The following is a 13,250-nucleotide window of genomic DNA, read 5'->3' as shown; positions in this document are numbered from 1 at the left end:
ACAGGGTCAAAATCTAATAGACATGATACAAAAGAAAAAAGGAATGGGGAGGAAAGAAAGCACTGGATTAGCAGCTTTTCTGGTTGATAAATGGTGCCCCGTTGGGCTCGGGCTTGGCCTGGGGTGTAGTCCCAGTGCTCTTGGCTCCTGGCCTGTGGCAGAGGCTAAAGTGTACCTTCCTTTGGCTCTGCAGTTTCATGGCAGTTAGCAGTTGGAGCATAAGGTTGCCCGGGGCAGGGGGGGGGGGGGGAGCTCCCTGCAGCTGCTCTGGCGGGTGGATGGGTCTACATTGGTCTCTCCTAACTTGGTCTGCTGTTACTGATCTTTTCATGGCAAAATGGATAAGCTTCCAAGGGACACTTGAAAACAACTGCCCGTGATCAGGAGTATATGTATAAAATTGCAGTAAAATACAAAATTACATTAAAATTTGGGTAAGAGGTTGTACTCCTTTCTAGCCTATCTACTGAAGCAAGTCTAACTAAAACTGACTTAGGGTGCAATCCTATACATATTCAGACAGAAAAAAGCCAGTATGGCTGGCTGGGGAATGCTGAGAGTTGTAGGACTTCTTTTTGTCTAAACATGTGCAAGATCGCACCCTTACACTTCCAAAGCATGTGTGAGTCTCCAGGAAAAAAGAGGTCCATAGCTACATGGCAGCTATCAACAGCAGCTCTCGATATGCTGATATAGATGGCATATGGGTCTGACATCCCATATGCAGAGCAAAATTCTTACGATGTGCCATCTTTGTAAACTGAAGCCTTAGACAGATCTCCAGAACAAGATCCTCTAAATAAGACCAGGAGCAAGAGGTGCAGAGGATATGGAAGTGATACTGACAATATCCACCAATAAGATATACGTTGTAGGCCCCTTTGCAGTTCATGGTGTATTTACAGAGTTGGCAGTTATGTGCAGTGTTTAGCTTCTAAACAAAAACACAGCAGGGGTTCAAGCCTATGTGGATATCACACATTCTGCCCCCTCTGCTAATGCCAGATCTGTATGATCTGTCTGTAGTTGCTTGGTGACACTGCACATCTTCGGAGATACTCCTGTCTTTATTATGATTTCACATGTTCCAGGGCTGATCCCAAGCACTGGAATAGAAAAAAAGGTGGTGGGATTCTGCCTTGATGTTCCTTGGCTCAAACCAAGTACTGTGGACATCCCTTTAATTTACATTCTTTCCAAAGTCAAGAAAAGAACCCAGTAATCCAGGCTTTCCTGTTCTCTTGTTGTTATTCCTTTTTTCATAACTGGGAATAAGAATTAAAGCCGTGGTTACCACCCATCACACCCCACAAGCTGACAAAGCATTTTGATTTGGATTGCTGTTCCCTTGTTCCTAACATTGCAAAGCCTTGAAATAATAATAATAAAAAAAACTCTGGTACCTGGGCAGAGTCTGAGGGTGGAGCAGCTCTGGAGATGCAGACCATATATTGGTGGAGCTAGTGGTTTCTTGCAGGTCTGGGGTAAACTCCAATAGCCTAGAGTAGATTCAGGAACGGAAGTCAGTAGAAAAGCTAGCTATTCATAGAGTTTTTTAGAAGTGGACATGGGTGGAAAGTTATCCTTATTGCTTTCTTGTTTTTCCGGCAATTCCTCAAAAGTCAAACAAATCCTGGCGAGGCTATTGCTTTTTCTGGTTGGTTGGCGATCTTTATTCTTCTTCTTGTGTTTCTCCCTTTATAAATTGTATGAGGCATTGGCCTCTAATCAACAGATAATTAGGGAAAGGAACTCTTACAGGAACAAAAGCCCAAGCCTGTCTTTGCCATCTGCAGAACAACTTTCCTAGGGCCTGTGGCAACTGTCAAGGCCTCCATGAGACAACAAAATCTCTGCCTCAGAGGGTTTTATGTGTAAAACATTCTCTTAAATGCCACATGGGAGTGGGGGAGAGTCTCACAGGTATTGGCATGGTGGAATAAGACATCACTGTAGTGCTCTAGCAGCTTTTTCTCAATTACTTGTTTGGCATATTAAATTACCATACAGTGACTTGGTTCACATGTTGCTGTGGCAACTCCTGGGTTGTTTAACTCAGGAACTAGGGGAACCAGCAGAGCATGCAAGCTGCATGCTTGCTGTTTCCGCTTTTAAGTAACTACCCAGGAACTCCCCATTCCTGAGTTGTGTTGTGATATGTGAACCCAGTACTCTGGGTTGTTTATGGGTTAAGCAACCTAGAGTTAACCCAACAATTGCCCATGGTTTGTTGTTGGGTTAACTGAGTTGTTTAACCCATAAACAACCCAGGAACTGCCATCATGACATGCAAATCAGTCAGTGATTTCACATATATCTTCAATACTTGGCAACCACAGGAGGGTGCATTCAGACATCATCTGCACCCTGCAAAACTGACATGGTAAAAACCACAACACGTGGTGATGTCACCATTTTCAAAAAACAACATGCAAACTGCAATGAAGCACAAAAGGAATAACAGATGGTTTTACTAGGCCAACACCAGTTTTACTGTTTTTGAAATACCAGCTTATTTTGAAATACCACTTTTATGCTGTTTCAGAGCAACATCTATTTCCTTCCACACACTCTTTTGATACTGGCCAGCAACCATCTGGATGCAAATAGGAAGTTCCTAGCCAGGCTAATACAGCCAAGAATCAAATGGGTGTATACTTTTTATTATCATGACAATCAGGGAAAGCCAAAACTGACACTCTTTATTTTAGAGATCAGTTCCTTAGGGGTGGGGTATACTAGGAGTTGTAGAACTTTCTTCTAAACATCCATGGGATTGTGCTCTTAATATTTTAATTTATAGTCAGCCCTATCCCAAAGGATTGGAGAAAGTAAGACGTTAAAGGTGTAAACGTTTAATTGCACAGAATAAATGTCATGATAATAAAAGAAATCCCTGCCGTCTTAACCATACGCCTCCAAACTCGGCCTAAGCGGCCCCTGCAACACTTCCAAAAAGCAGCCGAAGCATGAGCCTCTTGAGGCGATGGGCAGCAGCGCTGCATCTTTAACAGTTCCGTAGCAGGCAGCAGCTTTCCTCAGGTTTCGACCTCCATGTCGGTGTATAGCTTCACCTGTTGAATCCCTGCGTGTCAAGATTCAGGCAGCGCAAGGCCATTGCCCTGAAGAAGCGGAAAGGCAGTCTTCTGCGAAGCAGCGCGAAAGGGATGGTGTTCACCTACTCTCCCTCCCACAAAAGGCTACAGCTGGGGCAAAAGTGGGGTCGGGAGCCTGTGCAACGGTGGCGGGGCAGGCTTCCCGCAGCCTCAGAGGCCTCGTTTCGCCCCCTTAGCAACAGTTACTAAGGATTGCGTAGGGAGGGAAGGGGGCCGAAGAAATGAGAACGGGCGCATGCGCGTGTGGAGCGAGGCACAGGCTGCAAAGCGAGAGCGGCGGGAGTAACGGCCTCTGGGGCGCAGCTATTTTTTGTCTCTCAAAGGGTGGGGGCTGTAGGAGATATTGGGAATTTCCATGCGCCTCTGTGCAGGGGTGAAGGCAGCTACATCCTACAGGCTGGGTGAGTCCATTCTCTCTGTAGGGGTGTGTGAGAGCGTGGAGGGTGCCGTACTAACTTGGGCGTTTCTATTTTGGTGGAGGGGTGTGGTTGCATTGGCCACTATTTTGCTGGTCCAGTTTACTGCAGCCAGGAGTTTATTGGAGAATCGATGTATCCTTTTCATGGAGGGCAGGTAGAAAAATACGGGCATCACTTTTGACATGTACGTGATTTCAATTAGCATTGTTACCCCTACGGGGGGCGAAGAAAACCTATTTTTGCCACTGCTCATTTGCATATGCAGATAGAGTAGGGACCACACACAAAAATCTAGCTTGGAATTAGCTGCTGACAAAATGGCCACCCTTACTTAAATGTACGCATGTAAGCATTATACAATAAAGAATCCTATTCTATGCTCTTTGTTGCCTTCTTCTTCAAAATGTTCCTGTGAGGCCAGTGTGAGGCTATTTAACAGATGGGGAAATTGAGGCCAAAGAATGGCAGTTTTCTCAAAGCTATTTGTGGCTGAGCAAGAATACATACCTTCCATTTGTACTAGTTTAGTAGCTTATAGGATCTTACCGTGGCTGTCCCAGTTGCTTTTTAGGGTAGCCAACTTTTTCTTCTAGCAGGGATCCTGTCCGCTTCAGTAGATGAGCGACTGGCAGAAATTCAACACTGTAAAGCATGAAAATGCAGTAATGGAGGGAGGGGATGAGTTCTGGTTTCATCCTGATGTAAAGGAGTCAGACCAGAAACAAACCAAAAAGTTCTCAACTCTGGTTGCCATTGTACACCTAGTTGCTGCTGCTACGTTTATGTTGGTTGGCCTTTTGCCAAGCACCCTTTCTCCTTTAGGAAGGGGTTCAAAGAGGGGAAAACTTGTGCAAGAGACTCCCCAGTCGGTGAAGCAGGTTGAGCCCTGGTGGCTGGTGCAGACTGGTTGGAGACTTTTTAACCATCCCAGTCTCTCAAGGACCAGTCTGCCAGCCTCTGAGTTTTCTTTCTTTGCAGGTGCCATTTCTACTGGCTGCCAGTATGCCTACCCTGGAACCTGATCAACTGGCCATCAGGGAAATGAGAGAGGATGAAGCACCGATTGTCTTGGAGCTTCTGAAGGTGAGATGGACTTCTGCGGTAGCAGGACTACCCCAGCTGCATAAACTATTTTTCCATTTCTTTCTATAGCCACCTATAGGATGTCTCATGCTTAAAAGGAGTGTTCCTTTAGATCAGTGGTTTTCAAAATGGGTTGCTAACTCCCTAATTAGCTTTTGCAATGGAACCTTTTAACAGGAACCTTGATGGGCAGACATCTGCAGGCAGTAATATTTGTATCTGTGCTGTGAAAAGCTTCACTGATCAAGTTGCTATAAAAGGCATGAGAACAGGGCAGGTGATGGGGGGGGGTCTAGTTCTGGGGAACTGTGGAATTCTCCTTTGGAGCTTACGTAGAATTCCTCAGTGAGAAGATCGGTAATGGTAAATGAACGTTCCTGAAAGAAAGTGAGTTTATTACTGTCCATTTCCCCCAGAAATGTGCAACTGCAGAAGAACTTTATGCACATTCTAGGAAACAGTCTCAGCTCAAGCAGGGTAACAAGGCCCAACTGGTATGCCATAAGAACAGAGACTGGGATGTGTTCTGGGATGCAGCATCTTCTGCAAAGCACAGGGTTTCTATGGCAGATGTCCTGGAGGTTCCTGTGTAGACAGCTCGATATGGACAGTGTTCCCTGAAGAACTGTTTGGAAACCACTGTTCTCGGAATATTTGCTCTGCATGCGACTTTCTTTCATGAATCTGCTCTCCACCTTGGGTAACCTGGATTATTGACTAAACAGTGAGGGGGCTGGTTAGTGCACAGTCCTATGTGTGTTTAGACAGAAAAAGGTCCTACAATTTCCCACATTCCCCAGCCCGCCATGCTGGGAGTTGTAGGACTTTTTTTCTGTCTATATATGCATAGGATTGTGCCCTTACTTAATTAACTTCAGCCAGCCCTGAGTGGAGGGGACAGAATTTGAATTGATAAGAAATGAGATTGAAGGACACATTTGTTTTTGCCAGTGTAGTATAGTGGTTGGAGTACCAGACTAGAACCAGGGAATCAGTCATGATGCTCACTGAGTGACCTTGAGCCAGTTGACACTCCACATAGCATAACTTGTAGGGTTGTTATGAGGATAAAAGAGTGGGCAGCAGAGAACTATTCATTAGAATATGTATGCAGCCCTGAAGTCTTTGGAGGAAGGCTGGCATAAAAATTTACCACAAGATGTAATGACCGCAAAGTTTGATGGCTTTAAAAGGGAATTAGACAAATTCATGGAGGATAAAGCTATCAGTGCTACTAGTCCTGAAGACTATATGCTACCTCCAGTATCAGAGGCAGTGTGCCCATGTACACCAGATGCTGGGGCCCATGAGCAGGAGAGTGCTATTACACTCATGTCCTAGTTGTAAGCTTCTCACAGGCATCTGGTTGACTGCTGTGTGAACTGAATGGTGGACTAGATAGGCTTTTGGTCTGATCCTGCATGGCTCTTTCTATTTTCTTTTTTTAAAAGAAATAATAGTATTAATTGTAGTTCCTAAATGTTAATATCAAAGGAATGAAACAGAAAATACTAAGGAAGGTTCCCTTCAACAAGTGAAAACTTGTATTTATTAAGTTGTACATATTCCTTTCAAATAGCCTTAAAAAAGGTACTTGTATTGAGGGTTTGGCAATATGGAAATCAATCAGTGAATGAATCCATTAGACCAGATGATTAAGAAGCTGTAGGCTGCAATCCTATACCCATACGTGGGAGTAAGTCTCATTGAATTCAGTGGAGTTTACTTTTGAGCAGACATGTACAGAAGGCCAACAGTAGAACAAAAGCTAAAGGACTTGAGTGTGTTAATTTTAGAGAAAAAGATGATTGAAGGGACATGTTTGCATCATAAGAAAATAATGATAAAGAAGAGGAGAAGCAATTTGATTATTTTTTCCATCAAAGATAGGACAACAAGCAATGGTACTATCTATGCCAAAGTAGATTTCAGTTAAACATTAGGTAGAAAACTTCCTACGTGACAGAGTAGTTTAGCCCACTGGAACAAGCAATCTAGGGGTCACAGTTCCAATACACTTGTGGTGGGGCTTCCTCTTTCCAATTGAAACTGGCCATTTGGTATTAACCTATGCCAAACAAATAGGGCTTGCACCATAGAGATGTTTTGGTAGTGACTCTTTCTATCTTCATTCATGGTCCTGCCATCCAAATGGTGGCTTTCATTTTAGTGCTAAAAGATCAGGGCTGTTTGTGCTCTCCGGATTTTTCTTAGCTCTCTGCAAGTTGTTACAGAGACTTTAAGACATTGCTCCCCAACCTGGTGCCCTCCAGATGTTTTGTGTGTCAACTCCCATGATCCCTCCCCATTGGCCATGCTAGCTGGGCTGATGGGAGTTGTAGTCCCAAACATCTGGAGGGCACCAGGTTGGTGACGACTGCTGTCAAATATCCTTCCTTGATGGTTTTCAAGGGAGGGGGCATGGGGTGGGGTGTCAGCTCACATAGGGTCCCTCTTGGTTCTGTGCCCCTTACTTCATATGCCTCTCTATTTCTCTCCTACCAGGATGGCTTCAAGGATACAGAGAACCGCCTGATATTGTACGTGCTGACACGGCCATTGGCATTGCTGCTAATGGCGGTGGTGAGCAGCGGCCTGCGTTTCTTCTTGAACTCTTTTGTGGTGGCGCTTGTGCTGCCAGTGCTGCTCACTGTAGTGGCTCTGAAACTTCTGTTGTGGCGCTCGCCAGACCTGAAACACCTGCATGCCTATTACAGTGCGGGCCAGCGTGGGCTCTGGGTGGCTGTGTACGATGAGGATGATGTGTGTGGCTGCGTGGCCCTGGAGCCCCATGGTGGGGAGGCACGCACAGCCGAGCTCAAACGCTTGGCTGTCAACCGTTGGTACCGGCGCTCTGGCGTGGGCCGTAGCCTCCTGAGCTTCCTGGAGGAGCAGGCTCGTGCACAGGGCTTCAAACTCCTAGTGGCCCAGGTCTCAGTGGTCACCAAGGCAGCCATTGAGCTCTTCGAGAGCACCGGCTATAGCGTGAGTGGCGGGCACCGATGGCTGGGCTACACCATTCAGCAAGAGTTCAGCAAGGAGCTTTAGCTGCTGTGCCTGCTGGTTAGCTACCAAGTTGCTAACCAGTGACCCAGGCAGGGACAGCACATGGCCTTAGTAATTTTGCCCCTGAAGGGGGAAAGCACAGAGCTCTAGGCTGTGGCCATTAAGTCACCTCCAGGTTCCAAATAGTCCTTGTCAACAAGGAGAAAATGAAGATTCTGCAACCATAAATGCAGAGCTGATCAGGGTAAAGGATTGTCTGGTAGAGTCTCCTCCCCTGTCTGGCATGTTAATCAGACTCAAAGTCATTTAGGGATTTCAGTCTCAGTTTATGTACCTGCAGTTTGGGGAACAGGAACAACCAGCACCCATTGCCCGTGTGCTGACTCGGGTCAGATAAAAGCTGGGCGCAATCCATACTAAATATATCCAGATTTTGCACCAAAGGTAACCTCAAATTCTGTGAGCTGAGCCAATTATGCAAATCTAGCCAACTTGGAATTATTTATTTATTTATACAGCACCATCTGTGGGCATGGCATTTTACAGAGTATGAGCCCCTGCCCCGAGGAGCTTACAATCTAAAATTTGCTTTCATTCAGCTAGCCAGACAGTGAGAAAGCTATTCAGAACACTAAAGCCCTACTTTGCCGCAAGTCGGCCTGAATGCACATGCCCACGTGTTATCTTTGACATTAAATAGAAAGATAGCTCAGATTTTCAGGATGTTGAATTGCTCCTCCGCCGTATTTTCAAATTACTTTAAAGAGTCTGGGAAGCAAGCCTCTATGTTGCCTACTAGTTCCTGTAGCACCTTGGTGCCATGCATTCAGGCCCTATCAATTTATTGCACGCGCGCGCACACTCACACATACACACTCCTTTCCTGGTCATGCGGTGGTGGTTTTGTGGGGGAGTTTTCTATGTATATTTGTGTGCCTGGGTAGGGTGGATAAAGGACAGCAGCACTTAAGTACACTGGTTTCAGCTCATGGAGTATAATCCTATGCATGTTTCCTCAGAACCAAGTCCTGCAGTGTTCAATGAGGCCTGCTCCCTAGTAAGTGTCAGTAGGTGAATAAGTTAGGAAAGATCCACTTTTCTGGAAATATGCCTCATTGAACTCAATGGAATTTACTTCTGAATAGAAACATAAGTTTATGCTCCTAGTCTGTTCTCGTGCTTCACTCAAAAGCACATGGCAATGCTATTTGTGGGACGTGCAAATATTGTTAAAGTAGCATAGCCAGGCAAAAGAGAAGTTGGATGTGTGTTCCAGCCATCGAAGGTTGTACAATTGCTTTCTAAACTGATTTGAAGCAGAAACCAGATGAAGTTTCACACATGAAAATGCTCTCACTTTCAGGTATTTCGAAGGCCTCTTGCCCCTTCAGGTTCAATTCAGCCATATTAGAAATCCATATGGAGCAGGGAACATGAGTCCTACATTCAGGACATGCTCATATATCCTGTGTGCCAAACCCCTCTCCAAAATACCATATTAAGACCATTTGGATATTGTCCTTCAAAATGATGTGCCTCAGTTAAATGCATGCAGGTGTGCTTATTTTACACAAACTAGTTCGTAGCACAGGATTGCTCACATACTTGAGTTATTAAAGAATTCAGAAGTGGAGTAAGAAGAAGAAAAGCAGGGAAATGACTAGAGGCCTGCTTTCTTTTAAAATGAATGCATATTAAGTTAATTTACCCTAATTCTGCTGTGTAGTCCTGCTCCATCCCAATTTCTTTTTGAACATGAGCAGCTGGAACTCCATGGGGGGGAAATGCAGATGTGGGGAAGAGTCAGTCCTGAAAAATGGCCTGCACAGAAAGGGTTCAACACAGGCACACTCCCAAATCTACTTTTCCTAAGTTTTCTTGCACCCACCTGTGTGTTAGCTTTGGTTCAATCCACAAGGAACAAAGGTGGGAAATAGTTTCGTTTGGTTTGATTTGATCTACGAGATGGAAAATAGCAAAGCCTACTTGGTTCTTCATTGTATTTTTAGAGCTGTCAGACTAGGTGGACTGAGGACAAGCTATCTAGGGCTGTATCAGTCAAGGCAGATGTGTCAGTTTCTCATGCAATTCCCCACTCATGTAATGGTGAGCATTTCTACACGAGGCTTTTATCTCATGCTCATGGTTGGTCACTCATGGAATTTTGTGGGCCCTTTATGTGACATCATAAACCTCCAGGGTGTCTCCCATGCTTTCTGACCTTTATCCTGGTAATGAATGCTAATCTGCTTTAATAGATATGAAATTGCACAGGTCTGCTATATCACAGTGCCATCTAGTGGCTATATAATGAAACATGAAGAACTTGCAGACAAAGGAAGGCCCAGAAAAAAAAGCATGTGTCAGCCTGTGCAAGGAGCCGATCTTAATCCCGTAAAGAATCCAGAAGCAGAAGCCCTGGTAAATTGCAGGATAAAAAGCTTGGGTTGGAGAAGCCCAGTAGCGTTGTAGCTGGCAGGGAGCCTGCCTCTGCCTCTCTGTCCTCTGTGAAACTGAGGGCCCTAGGGGTTATTATCCGGCTATTTACTAGGGGTGTGAGTATACATGCTTGGTCTCTTGATTCCATCGTCCTCCAGAGGAAGGGTTGGATGGACGGAATCACCTTTCTAATTCCCAACTTCCAATTTAGGTCAAGCTGGGCTTGCAGCGTCAGTATACATGCTCCCCAAGAGTGTACAACAGGCTAGAAACATGGGATGTTCTGTGTATAGGTAAAAAAAACCCCACTACAAACAAAAAGGGTGGCACCACAAACAAGGGAGGAACTCCAGATGCCAAAAGAAAGTTTATTGTAAATTTTGGAAATCCTTTCTTAAGGCCACTAAAATATACACAAAATGGGATAATAAAAAAATGAAAATGAACACAGAAGCAATTGTAATGCAATTTCTTGCTACAAATATTTTGTTATCTAGAGTTCTTGATTCCACACACATGTACATATGCTGTCCTGTAGAACCAAATGGGAGGTTTCTATTGACTTTTTATTACCCAGGACACAGTCTAAAATTATATCCAAATTGGTTAATTTAAAAATTGTCTAGCAGCCTTCCCCAATATGGTGCCTCCAGATATTTGGGACAACAGCTCCTATCGTTCCTTACCATTGCCTATGCTGGCTGGGGCTGATGAGACTTGGAAATCCAAAACACCTGGAGAATACCATGTAGAGGAAGGCTGCTATATAGATATTTCTACTTCTCTTTTTGGCCTACCAAAGAACCTGAGTATTTCACCTATGGGTGAAGACGGTTCCATGTAACAACTGGATGTTATACTTTCAGAAAGGGGAGAGGAAAACCAACCATTGTTTCTTCATCCCAGCAGTCCTAGGGGCTGTCTTAGGTGTCACCTGAAACCATCACAGCATCTGGTAGCGTCTTTAAATGCCTGAAACTTCCATCTTAAGACTGACCATGCAGGCTGCATGACTTCAGCATCAAGGGTGCTTCCATACAGAGGGCTACTGCTATAAATAAAAAGGCATTGTGCACCTATTCTGCCTTTGCCTCCTTAAGTGTGTTTTCCTGGAAAGCAAAAAGATGGAAGAAGCAGTGGGGAAGCACAGGAGGGTTATAAATGGATGATAATTCCTGGGCCCTCTAAAATGCTGTGTTTTGAGGCAAGGCACCTATAGGATAAAAGCCTTGTCTGCAAGCACCCCACTTTTTGTAATGTCTAATGAAATCTGGAGATCTTGAATGCTTGCACACTGTTTTGTGAACTTGGCCCAATTAAGCAATTGCCCTAATGTGGATTTTGGAATTTTTCTGATAGCCAACATGGCTACCTTTGGGTTTTGTGCATCCTGTCTATTTATCCTTCTGTTATTACCACTGATCTGACACTTAACCGGCTCTCAGCACAGTGCTGACATGGTTTGCCTTATATATGAATAAAGGTCACATTTGCTGATACTGAGCTGCGGTTTGCCATTTTACTGAGGTTGCTTGCTTACATGGTCAGATCTAAGAGCTGGCAAAGTGTCTTCTCTTAAAGGGGAAATAAGAGTTGGTCTCAGGGGCGGGGGGAGGGATTGAGGCCAAACTAGATGAGGCGTGAGAATTCCATGTCCAGGATCTCGTGGTTAAAAAAAGCCATTTATAGCCTTTAATAGGGGAGAAGGATTTGCTTTGGGAACACTGCTGGGGCATAGAACTTTCACCTTTTCCCTTATACCATTTCCTCAGTTAAAATGCTCCCGACTTCTTGAAGCTGCTATTGGTCCCATGGGGAAAAACATACTAGTATGTAGGGTAAAACCTGCATGTTTTGCCCTACAAAACTTTGGGATAGGTATTTACACTGGGGAGAGGATACAGAGGGAAAGGTTAACCTATTCCAGTGTGGTGGTCTTGATATGAATCTCATCCCTGCAGCTGGTGCCAATTTATTTTTAAAAAACACAGGAAATCTTTGTGCATCTTCCATGTCATGTCTAGTTCTGCCCTCTGTCCCAGGGTGGAAACATCGGCTGCTTGGGAATTGGTTTCTGAGGATGAGGATTGCAGCTGGAAAGTAAGTTTCCTGGAAAAGGTTTGATAATTCATTAAGAAGTGAATGCTGGGACAGAGGGGAGTCCAAATAAGGATAGTTATTGGGGAAGATTGTAAGACAATGGAAAGGAATAATTTTTATGAAATAAAAACATGGTTTTAATTGCTTGCTTTAATTGTATGGCTTTTAATTAGTTGGACCAGCTTTCCCCAATGTGGTGCCTTCCAAATGTTTTGGACTACAACTATTGGCCACAGCTAGCATGGGCAATTGTCTGAGATGATGGGAGTTGCGGTCTAAAACACCTGGAGGGCACCACGTTGGGGAGGGATAATTTGGACAGTTGAAAGCTGGGATTGAATTTGGGCAGACAAATACAAAAAATCCAAACCTATAAATGGGATGAGCATTATCCATTCTCTTGCTCATCTGTGATAAAAGCTAAAACTTCTGAAAAGTCATCAAGGGCAGCCCCCACATAGATCACACTGCAGTAGTCTAGGCTCGCAGCCTTTTGAAAAATGAAGGTGCTGCGCCTCAAGCTGCTCTGGAAGGCACACTCTTTCACCTGGCAGGTAGTCCCATTCTTTCCAAACTATAAAATGCTGGCTGTGAATACTCAGTAGTGCAGAGAAAGACACTTTGCACATTCTCAGAAGCCTGATGTGATTACTTCATGTGTTCTACAGCTGAGGCGGGACCTTTAAAAAGTATGTTCCAGGGTCTAAGACTAAGTTGAACACACTGCTGGAAATGCATGGCTCTATACACGCAAGTACTGTAACAAAAGATCTTCGCAATAGTGCATTTGTCTGTGTTTTACTGGTCATTACTTCAGCCATTCCCCCTCGAGTAGCCAGCCACTGCTCTGAATTAGCCTGGAATGTTTAGCTGTATAGTGCTGAATTGCTATGGTTACCAATTACTGTGCCAGAAACCATGAAACTAGCCCAGCAACAGAAACCAGCGACCTGCAGGTGTCTGAGCAAGAGATGTGTCTTCTAAATGAGGGACCACCAGCATTTGGGATTCTCTAGCCCCTTTTTCCAACAAGGCCTGGCTTCAAAGCCTGGCGGTTGCCCCCGTTGGACTGTCCCCCAAATTCTCC

The 13,250-nt window shown here is 44.6% G+C and overlaps 1 protein-coding gene across 1 annotated transcript; it reads left to right on the top strand.

The window, feature by feature from the left end:
- The first annotated feature begins 3,366 nt into the window (after positions 1-3,366).
- NAT14 (N-acetyltransferase 14 (putative)) lies at positions 3,367-11,565 on the top strand. Its single transcript, XM_084805150.1, has 3 exons — positions 3,367-3,517; positions 4,514-4,618; positions 7,124-11,565. Exons 2-3 carry the CDS (start codon positions 4,538-4,540, stop codon positions 7,664-7,666), a joined length of 624 nt encoding a protein of 207 aa, XP_084661276.1. The 5' UTR covers positions 3,367-3,517; positions 4,514-4,537; the 3' UTR covers positions 7,667-11,565.
- Positions 11,566-13,250: the final 1,685 nt, after the last annotated feature.

Source organism: Heloderma suspectum, chromosome 6 (genome assembly GCF_057233095.1).
Source record: "Heloderma suspectum isolate Gila_16-S chromosome 6, 16-S_ref, whole genome shotgun sequence".
In the NCBI taxonomy this organism is placed as follows: domain Eukaryota; kingdom Metazoa; phylum Chordata; class Lepidosauria; order Squamata; family Helodermatidae; genus Heloderma; species Heloderma suspectum.
This window is presented reverse-complemented; position numbering and strand designations above follow the sequence as displayed.